Source organism: Drosophila elegans, unplaced genomic scaffold, assembly GCF_018152505.1.
Source record: "Drosophila elegans isolate 14027-0461.03 unplaced genomic scaffold, ASM1815250v1 contig_208, whole genome shotgun sequence".
Classification (NCBI taxonomy): domain Eukaryota; kingdom Metazoa; phylum Arthropoda; class Insecta; order Diptera; family Drosophilidae; genus Drosophila; species Drosophila elegans.
Window position 1 is genome coordinate 2,238,053 of NW_024545578.1, and position 20,778 is coordinate 2,258,830.

At 38.8% G+C, this 20,778-nt stretch overlaps 1 protein-coding gene across 6 annotated transcripts; it reads right to left on the minus strand.

The window, feature by feature from the left end:
- Window positions 1–1,452: 1,452 nt before the first annotated feature.
- LOC108146119 (PAN2-PAN3 deadenylation complex subunit PAN3) lies at window positions 1,453–19,267 on the minus strand. 6 transcript variants are annotated; one of them, XM_017271952.2, is made up of 13 exons: window positions 19,131–19,267; window positions 7,909–7,985; window positions 6,699–6,791; window positions 5,377–6,009; window positions 4,115–4,595; window positions 3,920–4,036; window positions 3,343–3,463; window positions 3,157–3,279; window positions 2,971–3,100; window positions 2,767–2,903; window positions 2,519–2,710; window positions 1,963–2,125; window positions 1,453–1,884 (listed from the first exon to the last, which is right to left on the minus strand). In XM_017271952.2, the coding sequence occupies exons 1-13, from the start codon at window positions 19,162–19,164 to the stop codon at window positions 1,774–1,776; spliced, it is 2,412 nt and encodes an 803-aa protein (XP_017127441.1). In that variant the 5' UTR covers window positions 19,165–19,267; the 3' UTR covers window positions 1,453–1,773. The 6 variants fall into 6 exon arrangements, with proteins under 6 accessions (XP_017127441.1, XP_017127443.1, XP_017127444.1 ...); XM_017271954.2 differs by lacking the exon at window positions 19,131–19,267 and adding an exon at window positions 14,475–14,565; XM_017271955.2 differs by lacking the exon at window positions 19,131–19,267 and adding an exon at window positions 9,757–10,403.
- Between the last annotated feature and the right edge of the window lie 1,511 nt (window positions 19,268–20,778).

Here is a 20,778-nt window from a genome sequence, read left to right on the forward strand (position 1 = left end):
ACAAAAAAATGATATTAACATGCTGTTTTCAAAGAGTCTCGAAATCAAATTTTACTTAATATGTATTTAAAAGTTCCTTGCTTTTCCATTTCATGTGATTTGGTGGTGGTGGTAGTGCGGAGTAGTTGAAGCCTTTTAGTAATTTTCGTTTTCTCTCGATCGCAACCGATTTATGGGTGATATGCGGCCGCGCAGGCGCAACGCGACTTTCGGATTGGATTGAATTGGATTGGATTGGAATACGGAGCATATAGCGGGGAGGAGATTTAGTTTACAACTAGAGACAGACTTTCATTAGCAAAATATTGTACTCGGAAGTTCAGCGCGTGCGTGGCAATACACCTGTGTATGCATCATTTAGTGAGAGCGTATCTTAGCATGGACCAACACAAATAGTTCGAATGTATATATTGCGTGTCGCAGACTCTTCAAAATGGATGTATGTACATTATATATCACGCTCGTGGCCTAGACAATTTCGTTTCAATTTTAGTTGCGCTCTCGGTTTCAATTTCGTTTTCGTTTCGGTTACAGCTTTAAGAGTTTTTCAGTTTTTGTTTTCAGTAAGATTTGAGTTTCTCGTTGAGCTACTATACTTTCTACAGTCGCGCTGTGCGTCGCTTTGCATGTTCCATGAACCAACATTTACACTTTCTTTACAAATACATAGTTTCGCACCTCATTTCGTTTTGCGGTTTTTTGTAAACATTTTAAATTGTATTTAGAAAATTTGTGTTTTTTTCTTTTTTAAAATATTTTGCTATAAAAAATACACAGTTTGAAAAATAAAAACGTTTCTCGGTTGTCGTCGTTCTTGCTCGTCTGCGCCTCTCACTTTAGCATTCTTTTCCGTTTCCTTTCCGTTTCATAACTGCTTTTCGGTTTTCAGTTTTTTTTGTTTTTTGTTTGTTTACTGTAGGGGTGAAGAGGCAGGCGATCATTGTCAGACATGCTTTATAAACATTTAATGTGGTTCCTTGTTCACTTTCTTACTTTCTCTACGTTTCTCAAAATCCTTATCCATCTAATCTGCATATTGAATTCATCTCTTTTTTTGTTGTTGCTCAACGATTTTGCTGCACTGTATTGCAATTGTTTTTGTTTTTGTCATTACAGTTATTTATTGTTGCAAAGTTTTACAATTTTTTTCTTTCGATTTTTTAATACATATTTATAAATACTTTCATCCTCTCTCTTAGCTCTGTAAAAATAGATCCATGTATTCTCGGCTCTTCGCGTGATTTCCTTTTCTCTTTTTATGTATTTTTTGGATTTTTTAACAAATTTTTCAAATTTTTTTGCTTTTAAGTTGGTTTTTTCTTGCTTTTTTTGTTTGTTTGTATGTTTGCGTTTTTTTGTATTTTTGCGTTTTTCTTTTGGAGAGATTTCGTTTTCAAAAAGTTGTTGTTGTTGGTTTATTTTTTGTGGTTGTGGTTGTTTCTTTTTGTATTGTTTTAAATGCCTAAAATTTAGTTAAGAGCTAACATAACATTGGATATCGGCTTTCATCTTTTTTTTTTTTGCTTTTTTTGTTTTACGTTTCTTTTTCGGTTTTGGCTTAACAATAAACATCTTCGTATTTTAATTGTTTATGGTTCTCAAAATGTCTTAGTCGTAATGAATGTTTCGCTTAATAGCTAATCCGTTTAATCGTAGTCGCTTTGTGGTCGTGCGGAGGGTGGCTAAGTGAGCTGCGCGTGTTTTCAGTTATCAGGCTATTAGAACCAGTTTCCTGCTTCCTGTTTCCTGTTTCTTTTTGCCCCACCGAGGTGCTCAGTTGGCCGCACTTGACATCAGTTCGGAGAAGGCGTTCTCCAGACAATTCTTGAGTTCAGCATAGGAGACGATGAGTACCGATTGCTCGTCGCGAGACATCAGTTGCACCTGCAAATGTATATTTATGCATTAGCTTTTACGATCTTGTAAACAATATACAAGCCAATCTTTTCCGACTTTACTTACGCGCTCTATGGAGCCAGCATCCAGCTTATTGAGGCATTGTACAATGTGTGCGTGATCTAGCCAGGGCCGGCCATCCTCAGTGACGGAATGGAACAAATAATCACGGAATAATTTCAACATGTATCTATCACCAGTCTCGGACCAAGTGCAGTCCAGATTGAAGCTGTAAAAGGTGGATATTTAAAATCACTGTGGTCGGTCGCCAGTACACGTAGTGACGAAGCGCACCGAGGGGGTTTGCGAAAGCGACTGAGATTTTTTTTGCCTATTTTTTTAAAATCTGTTTAATGAATCCTAATAACGATATATAGCCCTGCAATTTCATTAATGGCACATTTTGCCACATGCATTTTAAAATGTTCTTACTGTTCTTATTTATTTAATCGTTACGAAATTTGATATCAGGCTATTACCCGTTAGGACGTGTTTTTGTTTGATTTTATAGATTCTTCTTATGGGCAGATAGGAATATAATGAAAAATGTATCAGTGCTTGTTAAAGTGTGAAGCATAAGCATACAAATAATATTCTAAAGATGATTTTGGAGTAAACTTACTCGGGTCGCTCGTTGATGCTGTTTAGTTTGACCAAAATGCGATATAGCCGTCCGTTCTCCATCTCCTTGGCCAGCTCATCCTCCTGCATATCGATTTGGCTCTGCAGGGCATCCAGTTGAGTATAGAAACGGGCGCCAATCATCGGCATCAGATCGGTCACCGAGCGACGGTTGTTCGTGGTGAAGAGGTAACTGGAGATCATAATGGTTAGTCTAGAAACAGAGTGGCTAAAGAAAGATACCCTTACACTATAAAGTTTCGCAGATCGGTGGAGTAGTTTCGCGTGACCATGTCGATGCTCGACTGGACATTGTCGCGTTGCACGGATTGAAGGCAGCGGCAGGCCAGCGCTAATACTAAGCGACCCAGAGCGGTCAGATCGTCCTGAATGAATACGAGAAAGAAAGATTATCAACAATCTCATAGGTAGAATATCAAACGAATTATTTACCTGCTGATGCATATTAACCAGGGCCAAAGGATTGGCCGCATTCGGATCGAATTGCGTAATGTCCGAGATGCAACAGGAGCTAAACCGTACCCGCTTGCCCGTCACTATGATCTTTGTGGGATCAAGAACCCTGAAATGGAAGGATCAATAAGTATCTGACTGAAGAGTATGCTCTTATTCACTTACTTGCAGGCAAGACCTGCGTGATGGATGGCTTTCAGGCCAGCGGTCAGCTGCATGATGATCGACCAGATGGTGGCCTCCGGCAGCAGTGGTCCATTGCTCGTTCGCTGCATGTTGCTCTTATGACTGCAAAGCATATAGAATTATTAACTGGAACAATTGCACAATCTTGGTAAAAGGAAAACTCACCTGAAGGGGCGTGCCTCGCCTTGGAATGGATCAGTGTACCCGTTGGTCTCTGGCGCAGGTGTGAAGTATTTGGCCAGTAATGTTTGTGAGCCGGGATAATAGTCGTACACTAATACTAAAGCTGTGGGTGCCCAATAATCATTATTGACATGGTAAAATTGGGCTTAAGGCGACTATTAAATATCCCACTTCCTCTTAAAGCCTTATCAAAAGCTATAGCATTTTTACGAAATCAAGGTTAACGTTCTCGCCTTATCAGTGAATACCAAGTTAAGATTAGGGAATTTAAAGTGTTAATTTATAAATAGTACCCAGCTATCGCAATCAATTCCAGTAAGCATAACCTTATTTAGAATTATTTGCATTATTGATAAATCAAACTCGGAAATTCCCAGTTAGAAATCATCTGCTAAGGCTAGCCTATCAAAACTTTTCAATTTCAGTTTGCGTTGCAAACTTCTGACTGAAATTAGAATACCCTCTGCATGGGTATAATATAGATGACATCGTCCTTATCTCCCAAGAGCAGCATTGAACACTTATTTTATAATAGTTCTAGAGACGTCTTCCCACTTACAGTTATCACCAAATGCTTTTGTCGTGAACACCTCACGCAATTGTACCACATTCGTGTGCTGCAGCTTCTTCCACATCTCCACCAGCGTCATGCACTTGGTCGACTGCAGGCGGAAACCTAAAAAATAAAGGAATGTTGTCGAGCACTTAAAATTGACCCACTACTATTATTTTGACCGCAGCTGTGTGTACCCACCATGTAACCTGCGCAGACAGTACTTGTAGCCCGTCGTATTGTGCGTGGCCCGATAGGTGCTGGCGGGGAGCGTGAGCTTGGCGTGCATCGGCTGGGCCGGCGGCTCCAGCGGATACAGTGCATGGTAGTTGTCCACCTCCATCGGCAGGGCGTGCTGCGCAGCCTCCGCTGCGTCCATAATCAAGTTGGAGATCTCGTTGCGGGCAAGGATTTCGGAGCGCATCTCGTCGGGCATGAAGAAGGCCGACTCGAGCTGCGTCTTCGGCTGCAGGGTGATGACATTGGAGGACGGTCCCGGATACACATGCCCCGTGTACATCATGGTCGTCGGAACGCCGACGCCAACGGCGTTCATCGGCGCCACAGCACTCACGCCATGATGAGCCGGATGCGTGGTGTCCACCACCACGGAATTGACGACGGGCTGGTTGTTCTGTGCGTTGGCAGTTGGATAGAAGTAAATGGTGCCGCCGACGTTCTCCTAAGGATTAAATCATAATTAGTAAGTGTCTATCTATTAGAGCCCCGCACGAGTATACCCAAAGAGCCCTTTGACTCCCCCCTCAGAAAAAACCAATCGAGTACAATAGCTCAGCTCCCAGTGTTTTACGAAATTCAATATGATCGAATTAAAAAACTCATTGGAATCAAAAGCTTATGGGATCAGGACTCGAGTAGAACAATCTTTCATTTCGGAAAGGCAATCTGATCAAAGAAATGTTGCGATATATTTCCCTTATTATATTTGATTTCTATGATAGACATATTTTCTTTGAAGTAATTTCAAAATGTTTCGCATATTCTTCAGATCATAAATAATCTATTCATTTAAAGAAGGGTTTGGATAATGGCCCAAATTCACGAACATGGAATCCTCGATGGACCCGCGGTTTCTTATGCCTTTAAAAATATATTGAACTATCTTTGATGATGATATTCGATGTTTCTTTGATGCCATGTCCTAATCAGATAGCGTGAGTCTAACGATAGTTATTTTCGCAAATTTTAAACAAACAACCATTTAGTTTCGAGCTCTAACTGGTAAGCAATACTTGATCAAAGTTTTGCAAAACTTTTCCCAGACCATTGGTAATGATATCTCTGAGTAGCTATCTTAAACGAAACATTTGCTGTTGCAAACTGAACGACAGATGATTTGCTTTTAATAGTTTTGGGAACGAGCTTTGACTGCTTTGTCCGTTTAATGTCCGTATAGTCATTGTTTTGGTCCGCTGGGAGCTGATTCTACGGCACACACTCACCTGGTGGACGCTGGTGGGCAGCGATGTGGGTATGGGCGAGGCTCCGTGCGGCGTCATCCCGTGTGGCGGCGACTTCTCGCCGGGACCTCCTCCGCCTACTCCGCCTCCTGCCAACATGGCCGCTGTGGGCGACTCCTGGCGCAGCATGGCTCCCCTGCCCTTGAGCGGCGTCTGGGCGGACATGTTGCTGACGAAGGGGGCAGCGGCGGGGTTCGGTGGTGCGCCACTGATCGCAATGGGGGCAGAGGCGGCGGAGATGGCTCCACCGCCCGCCGGTGGCGGATGCTGTTGCTGTTTCTGTGGATGTTGCGACTGCTGCTGCTGCTGCTGCTGTTGTGCGATGGTGACTGAGGCTATGGAGGCGGACTTTTGCAGGGCGAGCATGGAGGCGCCGCCGTTGGCCGTTTTGCTGATGGTCACCGAGGCGGCGGACGCCGATGACGTGGAGGAGGACACTGACGCTGCTGCGGCGGCGGCTGCTGCGGCGGCTGCTGCTGCTGCTGCGGCTGCTGTTAACCCATTGACGCCGTTGAGCCCATTACTCATTTGCATGGGCGCGTTGTGATATGGTGCGTAGAAGTTGGGCGTCGAGTTTATGCGCGTTGGAATGAACTCGGGTGACTGCGGCGTGACCTATGGGGAATCCATTGAAAAATAGTTGTTAGTAAAGATTTCAGAATTACTCTTTCGATTTTCAAACTCGGCAGGAATTTACTTAAGTGGTTTAAGCTATTGCGCTAGGAGTTTATGACATAAAACAATTGTTACTGGACAATTTTTTTGATTTCTTTAATATTTATTAGTTTAGTTTTATCAAAAATTATCCCTAAAGAGGATAACACTTTTAAAATGTTTATTTATATTTAAAAATCAAACAAAATCACCTCTTTGAATCTCAAAATGTATTAAATTTATTAAAATATTGTTACAAATGCTTAAAACTGGTTAGAAACCCATATTTTAATGTTTCTTTAAGCATTTCAATGTTGATTTTTCGGACTAACTTATTTTTCAAGAGGCTTTTAGGATTAAAAGCGGTTGTTTGTCTTTGATTTAATTAAATGAGGTTCTATTTCGTTAACTTTATTGGTTTTTAAATCACTTTTGCAATGTCTGGCCGAATTTGAGAATATAAACAGACCTGTTAATAACACACATAGGAAGACTTGTTGTACATTTTTGGGGATAGGATGCTACTAAACTAGCTTCTACACTAAAGGGCATGTTTATAAACCACTACGAAAACATTTACAAGTCTAACGCATTTCGTGGATGTCACACAAAACAATGGGATGGGGGGAACCAGATATTTACGGCTTTACCTGGGACTTTTTATTTAGGGGCGAATCCAAATTAAGTAGTGAGAACCCGTTATTCAGCCCATAACCGCTCGGTGTGGCGACATTCTGTCGATTCTGAGATGAGACACCAAAAATCGGAGTAGACGGATAGATAGAAATTGAGAGAAATACAAAGAAAATAGTAAGATATTCAGTTGTTGTGCTGGGGAATTCAAAATTACAGATAGCTAAGCAAATTATAATTGGATCACAAGAATTGCAGATATAAATGGGGAGCAACATTAAGTTGGGGTTTAAGAGGATATGTTTAAAATATCTGTTGAGTGTCGTCTGCTACAGATACCCATTATCTTATCTGCAGTGCCTTTCTCATAAAAAGACGTAACTTAAGACCTCATGAATGAGATGTTATTAGTTAAAAACTGACAAAATCCTTCAAGAAATTTAGGATTACAACTAATTACTAGCTAGCTCATGGGCATTACTATTATTACATTATAGATTCCTGTGAATCAGACTTCCTTTGCGAATTGGAATTGAAATGTGTCATGTAATTACCAAGAAATTAGAAATAGGCCACCATATCACTCCCTTAAATACTTAGAATTGCGTATAATAAATTGATTAATAATTGTCATGGTGCTGCACCATATTCTCTATTGCTCTATTTGATTTGATATTTGTAAATTGCAGAAATGAATTTGAGCGGCAAATGCTCCATTAAATTCCGTGTATTTTTCCATTAGCACAATTCCATGGCAATTATAGGGATGCCACATTAATATTTTATTGTTAATTATTCTCGGGCATTTCAAGCTACGCAAATCGTATACGCATACATAGTTTCGTCCAGAGAGAATAAAAAATCCATGCATAAACACAAATTGATATTTAACGTGCATATACGACTTATATGGCACTTTGTGTGTCAGTGGACCCAAAAATAAAATAAAAAGAGACCGAAAAGTCGGTCAAGTGTATATTATGTGCAACTGAGCGTTGAAATTGAAATGTTTCGGGTAAATTGAGTGAAAACAAATAAAGCATAATTAAAAATACTTGAGCAAACGTGGCCAGCTGTTGACTTGGCGGTCAACAGCTGTTTTATGTGGGCGCATTTCGTTGGGGGTGGTGTTGGTGTTGTTAAGATATTCATCCCCATAAACTGTTATCAACTTGTTTTCGTTTCTATTTTGATAAAATTGTTAAGGGATAGGAAAAGTCAACTTACCATATAAGTAGCGAGTTTACTCTCTGACGGTATACCATTCGTTGGCGAGAAGAAAATTGGATCCATAGCAGCCGTATCTACAATTAAAGCAACAAAAAAAAAAAAAAAAGGAATTAATATAATTGATTAGAAATCAATTAAACAAACATAAACAGGAACACTATGTGTGTGGTGTTTGTGCGATAAGCCTACCCCATTAAATCCCCTTCTTTTTTTTTTTATATATTTCTTGTTATTTTCCACAGTTATCGATACGGCGATAACGCGTCTGTAGGCCCCAGCATTTTTGGAGTATGCGCAATATATATTGTTGTTCCGCTTCTCCGGCTTCCTCTTGCGACTCCAGGTCGAAGCAAACAAAAGCCAAGACGCAGTTTCTGCGGTAAACAACAGAGCCGCCAAACTTAGAATTCAGCAATTCGCACATTTCAACACCAACAAAAAAAAGTAGACCGCAGACTGTGACTGTATAGAGAGTGTGTTGGGTGTATTGTAGGGCCAGGCCAGCCTACTCAGGTGTTTTATTTACTATACCTTCCTCCTATGTAGACAACTCGGAAGCAGCGGCGCGTCATGACTAATCAACGTTGTTATGCTGTAGCTGTATTCTTGCCTTGCTTTCAAAGTTCTCTGATTTTTGAACGTGCCCACCTCTCCACCGGATATTCGAGTGTTAAATCAATGCTAAGCAGACTCACTCGTTTTGAAATGCAAGTGAGTTTGCCTCGGCCTCTGCCAAACCGAAAGTGAAAAATTCAATTTTAAATGCAAAAACATTTGATTCGGGGTACGGGGCCAATGCCTCTTGCCAATGTACGAAGAGAAAACAAGTGATATTGGCCTTGAATTCGCTATATAGCATATAGACGAATACGTACTAAACTTTTTGGTATTTATGTGGAGCAGGTTGTATTCGCTTCTCGTGCAATTTCGGGGCGGGAGACGATAGCCGAGAATATATTTATTGACTGAATTTTAATAGGCCTTATTGGTGGTTTTTCTTCGCCAAACAACTGCGAATAAATGCAATGTGCCATATTTCCCAGGCATTAAATATGGCAGAAGAAAATGTTACTTTTAATAACCCTAAGGAGAGTCTAGTTCTTATTTAATCTAATAGACAATATTAATTGTTGCCAAGTAACAAAATGGCAGAGCATTTTTAAAGCATTATATTGTAACAACCTTATCAGGAATTATTTTTATAGCAAGCTAAGCTTTTTTATATACAAATCAACTTGAAACACAATTAATAACTTTATTGCCCACCAGAAGTAGATTTTTGTAATCTGTTTTTTAAGAATACCTTTTTTAAAATCTTATCAGGAATTAATTTTATTACTATTTTTTATTAAAAAAATAGGTATAACTAATAATATTAAAGCAGTGTTCCAATGCTTAGAACCTATTCATTTTCTTAAAAGAAATCTAAATTAAAAAAAAAACGAACTGAATACTACATTTTATGTTAAATTTTAAGGGTGAATTAAATGGGTACCAAGAATTCGAGGTACCAAATTTTGTTTACAAAAAGCGAGATTATTGTTGCTGTTGACGATGCTGTAGCCATATAAGTAATAATTTGTGGCCCGATTTTATTTATTTGACTTCGAATTGGAAAACAAACACACGAACGAACGAACGAACGCGAAACGATTTAATTGAAAGCCTTTGCTAATGATAATTATTATGTGGTGCTGGTGCTCTTATTTATTCATATTTTGAGCAGTGGGCAGGTAATTAGGCGAAGGAAGAGGGGGTGCGACGATATAACCTGTTAAGGCAGGGCGTCAGTTTGGGAGCCACAAACAGGTGTTGGCTACTACAGTTTGGCAGGCCGAAACTTACTTGAACATGGCCAGAACCAAAGTTGTTTTCACTTTACATAAATCGTTAGCCACTGGTTGTTTGTTGGCATGACGTCGGCAGAAAAAAAAACCATATATAGCTACGTCTATATTTTAGGGTTTACGTGAGCAAGTTCGGTCTACGGGTGTATGTATATTCACATAGAAAACCGATGATTATTGGGCCGTTGCCTTATGCTGCGTTTCGCGGTGAAATGGACAGCTTTAGCTTTGTTTTGCTTCAAAGATCACGAACGCGTTCATGAAAACGCCACACTCAGATATACACGTTCGCGAACACATATATGTATGTATGTATGTATTTATATAGATAAATAGTCACACGTTTGGGGAGCAGGCCAAACAATAACAAAAAGTGCGCTATGTTACGTCACGTAAAGCGAATATGTAGATGTGGCAGAGCGGTATGGTCTACCATTTACCGCTTTGCCGCCCAGCGTTCACTTTGTTGCTATTATTCAAAAGGGAGAGCCGCCGCGTAATTGTCGCTGTTTTGTTTGTGCTTTCGGTCGGCTCGCGTAAGTGTAATGAATATGCAAGCGTCGAAGAAAATAACACTTCGGATCGTTTCGGATGGGATCAAATCGGGAACCATCGATCGCGCCACGAACCGAGTGGCAGCGCAGCGTTCTCTGAACTGAAAACCCCAGCCGCTTTTTGGCTTTGGGGAAACGCGGCAACAAACGACTGGGCACAGTGGTCTAAGTTGTGAAAGTCGGACTAAAAATTCAACTATTGATAACAAGTAATCTACAAGTAATTGTAGAATCTAGAATTTATTTTCAAGATCATTTCGATATTAAGATAAAACTCCGTAGATTTTCAAAGATTTAACACCCAGTTGGTATTTGACTCGAATTTTAATTTTTGTTATTAAGTTAACTAACTATTGGGTTAATTTCCAAGGTACTGAATGTAATTAATTTATTTACACTTGAGATCTCTTGATATTAGTCATTCGCCCCACTGTCCTGACCAGCAAAGAGAGAGAGAGAGAGGGGTCCAAACCAAGAGCTAGAGTGAGGGAGAGGAACCAAGTTGGCCCAACAGTGCTTGTCAAACTGTATGACGATGACAGACGAGCGGCGAAGACAAAGTGGGCGTGTAGTGTGGGGTCCGCTCGCTCTTCCGCCCGTTTAACAGTAAATATGTGGCCATTTCTGCAGTTCTTTTTGTTGTTGTTTTGGTGTTGGTGCAATTACAGTGAACCTCTACTACCTTGAATTTTAAATAACTCAAATATTCGGATAAATTAATAAATTAGCTGCTCCCAAACAAAATTTTGACTAGTAAATTACTGTAAGTCTTCAAATCAAAACCCAAACTTACAAAATTTACCATTTCTGGAAAAGTTAACTAGTTTGGCATCTACAGTTAAATAAAAAAAAAAAAACTCATAAATAATGTAAAATTCTTCATTTCTTAATTGTTTTTCTGCCTTGCCTTGGCTGGAAAAGGTTAAAATATATTAATCCTCTATAAAGTTTGGCAAATTGAATAGTTTTTTCAAAATATTCCCATAATTGTAGTTAAAATTACTTAAATTCCACTGTACTGGGAAAGTTCAAGCTCTGCAGGCACACGCGTAACAGTAAGAACAATGAAAATCCATTGGCGTTGTTTGTTTATTTGTTTATTTCTCTTACAGCACACCGAAGTGCTCACAGTTTGAGAGGCCCCCAGAGTCTCGGTTCCAATGACCCTTATATTATTACCCCACGATCGGAGGGGATTGCATTCTGATCACGCAGCGAAAAGTATTGGGATCATTTTGGAATCTTTTAAAAACGTCCTAGAATTTATTTTGTTTTTAATATACGTTTAAATAACAGGATTATTTTAAAGGGAAAGCAACCCAACGATAATCAGTAATTTTTGTCGGTGCAATCGTCGTGTGTTTGCCCATCGCCAAAACGAGTATTTTGCGGATTCTAATTATGAGAATGGGGCGTGCAAAGGGGGCTAGAAGCGATCATCTGATAAGTTCACATCGAAATGGGGAGCGTTTTGGGGGCGGGAGGTGGGGGAGGGGCACGCACACACGTGGCCATCGCTTTATGGAATGTTGAGTGTCGGGTGTAATAATAATTCATTCGCACACATTTGTAAGTACATTATAAATGAAATATTTATAGCCAAGGCTTTGGCTTCATTATCAGCCCAACCGCAGTCAAACGCTAACAAACAAGGTATACAAAGTGGTTATGGTTACTCTATGCACATATTGATCGGCCGCCAGCATGATTTCCTGTTTGAGATCTTAAGAAATTGATTGAAAAAAGGCAAATTATTAGGGCACCTTAAAGAGAACCACAATCCGCTGTTACAGTGTCACTTTAAAGTAAAATGATAAGACGACACTTCACCTAAAAAGTGAAAAGATAAGAACCCCACAAGTCAAGACAATGTATTTTCTGTAATTGAAAAATATATTAGCGTTCCATTTTTCTAACAAGATAAACAAAAGCTACGGGTTTGTCAAGAGAAGGTCTTTGATAATAGTTTAACCTAAAAACAAAGTAAATTTATGCAATTAGGTGTCCTTTAGGGTATCTATACATTCTCTTTATTACCTAATTTAGATTAATAGTGCTCAAGTTAGAGAAAAACATTTATAGTTAATAAAGCAACTTAAAAGCAATATAGTCATCGGAGATGACAAAACGCGTAAATAATGTTCAATGCGCTTGAACTTTGAGCTTTGCTTTGCTTAAGACAAGATTTTCCAATGTCAAATTACTAGCTTAACATTAAAAGTGCCTATGCGGCACTTAAAGTTTGTAATTTCCAATAAATTATGAAAACACTCCGTTAACTATTTTATATACTTTTAAGGTTTTTTAAATCGGAAATGTGCAAAATTTATTTTGTTGTCTAGTTGAGAAGGAAATATTCACCATTTCACTTTAAATTTTGAACTTATAAAACAAACCAAAATACTAAACCTTAGTATAGTCCAAATACAAAAGAAGTTCTAATAGTTCTACAAAGTGACCGATATTGTAAAAACATTTTCCCACCAGTCTCCTTCCGAGTGGTTAAAGAATAAATTAATTTAGCTGGTGGGAACCCATCAGCGAGATCGCTCTTTTACCCGGCTTCTGTTCTCTTGGCTGCTTCTCTAAACTTGGCAAACAAAACTCGTAAACCGCTTGTCAATCGTTTTTACTGCTGATCGCAATCTGAGCTTGATGATATCGAACAGAGCTAACCTCAGAGAGCTGCAAGCTGAGCTGTTTTATATTTTGTCTGTGCTTCGTTTTGTTGGCCAACAGACAAGTTTGGTTGGTTTGCTGCCAGCGGCAAAAGGCAATAGCAATAGCAAAAGCAATGGCAACAGCAACACGGCAACAGCAACAGTTTGACCCAATTTTGCGCTGAGCAACAACAGCTGCTTTCAATCATAAACGCTCAAGCCGAACAGCTGTGCAAGCTTTTCAATCGGGGGAGGTCAATTCGAGGGGGTTTTTTTTTGGGGGTAATCTACTGGATATTATATCTCCTCAAGCTCAACTCACAACACTGGGCAACACAGAAAACAATTGCGAAAGCGCCTCGACGAAAATAAAAACGTCCGAAATGTAAATTGTGTGTAAATATGTACACATGAAATTAAGCCTACTCGCTTTATTTTATTTATTCGCCGTTCGTATTCATTTTCGTATGCATGCGATTTCGACAGCGCGAAGTTTTAAATTTTCGAAATGCGGCCATCGAGTTGACAAAGAAAAAAGTTGGAGGGTAAAAATAAGGGGAAGAGGGAAGTGTGTGGGGGGTGACACCAGTAGCGGAAGTTGTAAACGTGAAGCGAGCCGCAAAATGATATGCAGACTGAGAGAGCGAATACAGTCCAACGTTCCCAACTCAAACATACAACTTTCCAAATATGTATATAAGAAAATTCAAGTTGAATAAGATATATAAAGCATATATAAAGTATAGATTTTTTACAACTCTTTTTAAATATTTCCTTTTTCTTAATTGGCAGTTTTCGAAAACACTTTAACCGGCGATTGCTGTTATCACAAAAGGAAGTGGGATTATACATAAATAACATTCCAGTTATTTAAATGGTATAATATAACTTCAGCTGTAGAAAGGCTGCTATCATCTTTTCAGTCGTGTTTGAAAAAATCTAAATAAACAAACTGTTATACTTTAATCAAAATCCTATGAGTTTCAAAAAGATAATCTGTAGAAAGGCTTTTATAATACCACCTTTTAACTTAGTGAGTTGCGCTTAAAAGAAGTCGAGTTGTAAAAAAATTGTTATGGACTTTATTTAGATAATTTGTAGAAAGGTTGTGCCCATACGATCTTTTTAGACATGGTTTCAGAAATCCCATTTTTATATAAAATAGAATTAAAGGTAAATGACATGGAAAAGTTGTTGCTTTGGAAGTTGAACTGTAGAGAAATAAGGTACATTGTGAAAGTTCTTCTTGTCTCCTCTCTTATTTGCCCTTTAACTGTGCTCTTCTTTATGTCTGTTTCAGAGTCAGCATTTGATTGATGCCCTCGGTGATTGACGGCAGAAGCAACAACATTTCACCTCGGGGGGTTAACACATGTCACGCATTATATTCCGATTCTCAACTTTTTTTTTGTTTTTTTTTTGTTTTTATCGCTCCACTTTTCCAGCACGTTAACCGTTAAGACCTCCACACACCAACACACACACACCGAAGAAGCACTCACACACTCGCATATGATAATTCCAAAGACAGAGGCGTAGGTGTCGAAGAGGGGGGCGTGGGTTTGAATAACCCGCCGTTTACTAACGTTCGCGACCGCTGCCAAAGAGTGACTAACAAAAAAAAACACAAAAAGTAAGCACCGTAATGAAAAAAAGAGAGAGAAAACGGAGATTCAGAGAGAGACGGTTGTGCGAGAAAATAAAATAAAAAGCAAACACCTCTCAACACAAAAACACGAAGCAAAGTGCAAAAGCAAACAGCCAATGCGCAACAATGCGAGAACAACAAAAACAAACACAAAAATACAAAAACACAAAATGAAATCCCCCAACGAAGCGAAACAAAATAGCATAAGGCAAAAATAAAAGAAAGACAAACGTCGCGAGCGCGTGATAATACAGTTTTGCGGGCACTGAGCCCACCAAAATATTCCCAGAAGGAAACCAAAATTGATAATCGAAATTGGAAATATTGAAGATGGCAAACACTCTTGACAGATTACCGCTATGCAGATATACTAATTGTACCTATATATTTAAAAGTAATTTAATTTGATAATTGTCACCACATCTTTAAATTAGTTCGATTGGTTATCTTAGTCCTAATGTGAATGTATGTGAGTGAAATTCTGCTGAAGAAAAACTGTCAGGTTTTGATTTTCGATCTCCAATATAAATATATCCATAAGTGTTGATTTAACTTAATATTAAATGATGTAAACTGTTCTATATTAGCTCTTTGATAAAAATAAAACCTACATTTTCTTTTAAGGTTCGAGATGCCGTGTGCCTTTGAATATAGGCTTTGCACTTTATTTAAAGACTCTAGGATAAATAAGCTTCCAAAAATACAGATTTGGTAAAGGCTAATTTATTGTTTATTTAAGAAAATTTAATGTAATGTTAAAAAACGGTGCTTTATTTTTGGTTGTTTAATAATTTAATAAAAAAGAAAGATATTTAAATGCTCTCAAATAAATTCTATTCTATAAATTCTATTCATAATATATCTAGTCTTCCATTCAACATCCTAGAAATCAGTGCACAATTTCTGGTTGCCTAGGAAACATTTCCTTATGGCCAGAATTAAAGATCTACGCAGAATCCCGCCTTTCTAACCTACACATTACCCCTCCCCCTCCCAATTTGTATGAAACGCACCGGAAATCCGTGCTGTCGACCAGCATGGAACTGGAGTTAATGACACCGAGCAAAGGCAATAAAACTGGCCGAGATGCAGATGCTGTTGCCGTATTGTTTGGCACGTGTCCGGGCCACGCACTTGGCCAAATTGCTTTATGGCCACTAGACTGTGGGCACAGGCCCAGCGGCGTATTTACGAGATATTCGAGGGATATGTCCCATTATGAAGGCCGGGAAATGCGAAAAAAGGGAAATGGGAACGGGGAAATGGACGGAACCACGACGTATGAGCAATGCGTGTGTGCACAACGTTTTGGCCCAAGGGCGCAATGTGATTTTTGGCAAGCCAAGAAGCGAATGCGAAATTAAATAGCCAAAGAGACAAAAGGGGAAAAAGCGGAGAAAGGCCAAGAAAGGCGGCGGGAGTGGTGTCATTATTATGCAAAAGACTGGTGCGTGCCAACAAAAGAATGTGTTGCATACTTTGTTGCGCTGCGCCTTGGATTTTCGCGGGGATATGTAAACAAACGACAATAAAAACTCGTGCAAAAGCTGCTGCAAAAACAAAAGTGACAAGTCTGGCACATTAGCGACGTCAACTTGTCTGCAATGTCGCTCGCAAGGCGGTAATTAAATTATGGTTTACAAAACAAAAGATTTTCACACTAAAGTCGCAAAAATTTCGAAAAAAAAGGGATACTCAATTATAATCCTAATTAACAAAAGGTTCCGGTTGGTCGAGCTCATCTTTAACATTCATCTTTATATTTAGATCATATAACCCACAAGCAATGAGTGTTGAACAATTTTCCCACCCTATTCAATCGAAAATTCCTAAAATAAGAACAGGATTATCGTGACTTGATAGCATTGTTAAAAAGTATGACACAAGAAATGAGTCAGAAGTGAATGAAAAGCTAACTTACTAAAAATAAACTAGGTAGGTAAATAATAAAAGCGTGCAAACTCCATTCCCGAGTACCCCTAAAAAGTGACATAACTAAATTTAGCGACATAAACAAAGAATATTGTGTGTGGAAACGATGAGAAAAAAGTTATTTGCAGGCAATTTCCGTGAAATTTTGTAAATAAAAGGGGAAAGAGGTGGAACCATGTCGCGGCAGACAACAAATTCGAGAATAATCAATCGATAGTTATTTTTTGTTTTGTAGCTTTTATAGTTTGCCAGACTCTGGCACATTTTTCGCCCCCTCTGTTCTCGATACAAATTGCACGTTTCGTGCACTTGTCGCATAATAAAAAGCGGAAGAACAAAAGCAAAAACCTCTCACGAATCGTTAGACAGTGAAAAAGTTGATAGAAATAAAATTAAGCTTGTCTCTGTGTTTTTGTGGAGATGAATCGAATGACGGCCGAGGGGGGAAAAAGTGGATTGGAGGGCTGCGGCACTTTCAGGAGGCTTTTAGTCGGTGCGTCAATAAAGTTAAGCGAAAATATTTGCACAGCGTTCTCGACCGACGAACAAACGGAGCTTTCCTTTTGTTGTTCGCTGTTTTATGGGCCATAAACAAAGGCCCAAATTGAATGTTTGGCGTTTGAAACTCCGAGAGATGGAAGAACTGGCCAACAGCTGCTCCGGAGACACCATTAAAGACGACCATATACACAGAACCAGTTGCTCCCACCTCTTTTTTCCACAGTAAGCCTTACGTTCTAACGTCACGAAAATGCACAGAAAAATCGTTTAAATTATGGTTACAAATCATGAAGTAATATATTTTAGTACCCTTAACTGCCAGCCATTAAGTATATGCAAAAATGGCTCAATATTGTTGTTGCTTAAATTGTATTTTATGTTAAAATCTATATTTTTCATCAACTGTAATTATAATATTAAGAACATTCAAATTATATTTAAATGATCTTTTCCAGCTTCCAGCGAGGTGGATCGTTCTGTTTTGGGACAGAAAATTAATACATATAAACAGAGAAATTAGAGACCAGAGCTCAAGATCTCCAATATCATCTGAGACTCTCTTGTTTACGCAAAAAAAAAAAAACGGCCCAAAACAGTTAAAAAAAAAGGAGCAAGTTGGTAAACCAGTTTTCAATTGCGCTCGACCAGAACGGACACCATCAGACAAAAAAGAAAAAAGGAAAAGAAGGAGGAAAAGCAGTGAGTGGTAGGGCCATCAACAGGTAACCCAGTGCACCTACAGACAACAACGATGCACCATTGAGCCAAGGTATCAGCGTATCATCGCATCATCCAATCCAAGTCAACGTATTTCCGTCATTTGCCGTTGGGCTCAGCTTGAAAAGAGTTGCTTTTGTTGCTTGATATTGTTGTAGTTCTGGTTCCCTGTTGTTTTGACGCCACCAAAGAGTTGATCGGGCTGAATTTTCGGCTCTGCAAACGGGTTTAAGGAGTGCATCCATCCATACAGCCGATCCAACCCCTTCTCCACTACGTTTTCTCAGGCTTTTCATTTGTTGTTCATACTCTTTCAAAAGGCTCTGTGATTTGTATCGAAACAATTGAAAGTAGTAAGGCATTTTTTGATCATAGAAGGCATTACAAATGGTTTAATTGATCCAAAGATCGTTTGATAATTGCAATCTTTGGAAATCTCTGTTTAAGAATTAATTAATTTATAAAGATGGTATATAAAAGGTTTATACGATAAGATTATATTATCGTAAAGTAACCCTAGAAACAGAGAGTATCCCAAGTTGCAGTAACCGTAGGAAACCATTCCTTATGGTCTTATTGTTTTGGTTTTAGCGAAGGGCAGGGAACCGAGGAAGTGGTTTTTCCTGCCGTACCTGTATGAGTTTCCCAGTTTCGGTCTCTGTGTTCCCATCCATTTTCGCAGGACAAAGAAAATGCAAGAGAATGCAAAGTGTGGAACTTGTTCCTAATCCCAGAGGGGTTGCAAGGAGCAGAAAATGGGAATCTGAGGGTTTCCATAATCGATGCCATCGAAGCGGGGAATGCACGTAATTAAAGGGAAGCGAATAGATTGGTCTGGGGTAGATTGATTACGACCAGATTCTTGGTTCTCAGTCGGTACCCCTTCCCGTCCCTTCACTCCTCTACGATTCGCCTCCTTTGTTCCTTGGTCACGTCCATGTAATTGCCAATAATCAGAATATGCGCTTCGGTAAGAAAGTTCAATTTACATGCCAGTGGAGCGAGAAAGCGACAGAGAGCGGGCAGAGAATTGAATTACAGGATGACCCCGGTGAGAACGCTTATGAAATATGCCAAAGGTGACTTTCAATTAAATGCCACCCAACCAGTGGCGTACCAAGGATTTTAAACAGGGGTCGTTTTTGAACACAAAAAAATGTTTCACTGTGAGAAATAATAACAGTGCTGTGTATTTAGTATAAACAAGGAAGTGATTCTAATTAGGTATGATACTTCAATGGGGCAGTTAACCCCCCAAACCACTGTTGACTACGCCACTGCCACCAGCTGGCGTTTCCTCTCTTTATCGTTCCTGTGTTTGCTGTTTTTGATTTTCTTTGCTAGCTTTGTTTTTGCTTACCTGCCGGGAAGAAATTGTTCAAGAACGTTGACATATTTCTCTCTCGCTCCCGCCTTCACTTCTTCCTTCTTTTTTTCCTTTTCTCGTTTCGTTACGTTTTGTTTTTGTTTTAATAATATGCACTGATTAAAATAAAACTTTTGCTTGTTTTTCTCCTTTTTGGTTTTTTTTCGATTTTTTTCAGTTTTTTATAATTATTTTGTACAAAATATTGAAACAAAAATTTAAATAATACATACAATCCGCGCTTAACTGCTAAATTTCACATTACACATTTTTACATCGTACGTTTTGAATATAGTTATTATTTATTTTCTTTTTTTACGAAAGTTTTATGTTGTTAAAATGCATTTTCGGGAAAGTTATTAACAATTGAGTCGCGTCGACTGCAAAATGCAAAAAAAGAGAAGAATATGAAACGATTTTAGTAATGTAATATACAAAAAACACATAACAGTTAAGTAAATTCCTATTATTTGTTTGTTTTTGCAAAAAGGGAGACCAAATTAAATCGCAAAAAGCAACAGTGAGTGGGAGTGAGAGGGGTGTAGAGCTGGGATTTCATTTAATTTTCCAGTCAGTGTGTGTGTGGGTGTACGGGACGCTTTTTCACACATATACAGACACAATTGCGCGCATATTTGTTTTACATTTTCCACTTTTTTCTGCACTTTTCTTCTCATATTTTTAGAGTTTTATATTTAACGCAATCCAAAACACATGCACACTGAACCTAAGCCAACATATTGCCATGTAACATGGCTGTTTTATTGAGAGTAAACGTTAATTGCTGCCTGGCTGTAACTTTATTTAAGGGTTTCCTTTCAAGGCAGTTGGTATATATTTTTTTCATTACCATTTCTCAACGATTTTGCAAATAAGAAAAACGCAACACACACACCGCGCGATTTGCGCTGCACGAATGAAGAAAACGGAAAGAAGATCCAACAGTTAAGCCAAATGGAGTCCACAAACGACCCCCGTGTGGTATATATACATACATACCTTAAATGTGTGAGCGTGTACAGGAGCTCGAATAAAAGCAACAACAATTGCCAGCTGTGAGTGCAACACATTCAATGTGGATCGCATTTAAGGAGTGTTGAGAAAAGTAGGAGTTACTCGAGTTTTACGGTTTTAAAACATTTTAATTACAACTATAAAGTTATGAATTATGTTAAAACATTTAATGCAAATAATATTTCAAAAAATCATAAATTGCAGATAAGAATTATGTGTTTTCAGGACCCTTTTGCTTTCAGAGTCATTTATTTTGTTCTGTTATATTTTGATTGTATTTGTATTTGATTGATTTTGATTGTTGTCGAAAAAACAACATTTTTTCTGTTACTAAACAATGTGCAACCCCATGAAACTCTTTAAGTAGCCAGGATAATTTGCAGAAGCCCTAGCAATTCGCGTTGTTATACACACTGGCATATACATATATACATATGTGCAAATATATGCATATATTTTTAGCAGGGGGAGCTCAACAGGACCCAACAGCTGGCCACAGGTTGCATTCCACATAGAGAAATGTTAGAGCCCCCAATGCGATCCACACTCCAGCCATATTTGTGGAACGCGACAAACAGCTGGCTGGGAAAAAGGGAAAGAGGACGAAAAAGAGAAGTATAAAGACGAG

Excerpts from the sequence above, each read along its gene's own strand:
- LOC108146119 (XM_017271952.2), bottom strand. The coding sequence starts at position 19,164 with ATGTCAACGTTCTTGAACAATTTCTTCCCGGCAG. Across the intron at positions 6,792-7,908 it reads GTAAACTCGCTACTTATATG|AATCGACAGAATGTCGCCAC; the intron begins GTAAGTTGACTT and ends GTCTCATCTCAG. Across the intron at positions 2,126-2,518 it reads AGCATCAACGAGCGACCCGA|CTTCAATCTGGACTGCACTT; the intron begins GTAAGTTTACTC and ends CACCTTTTACAG.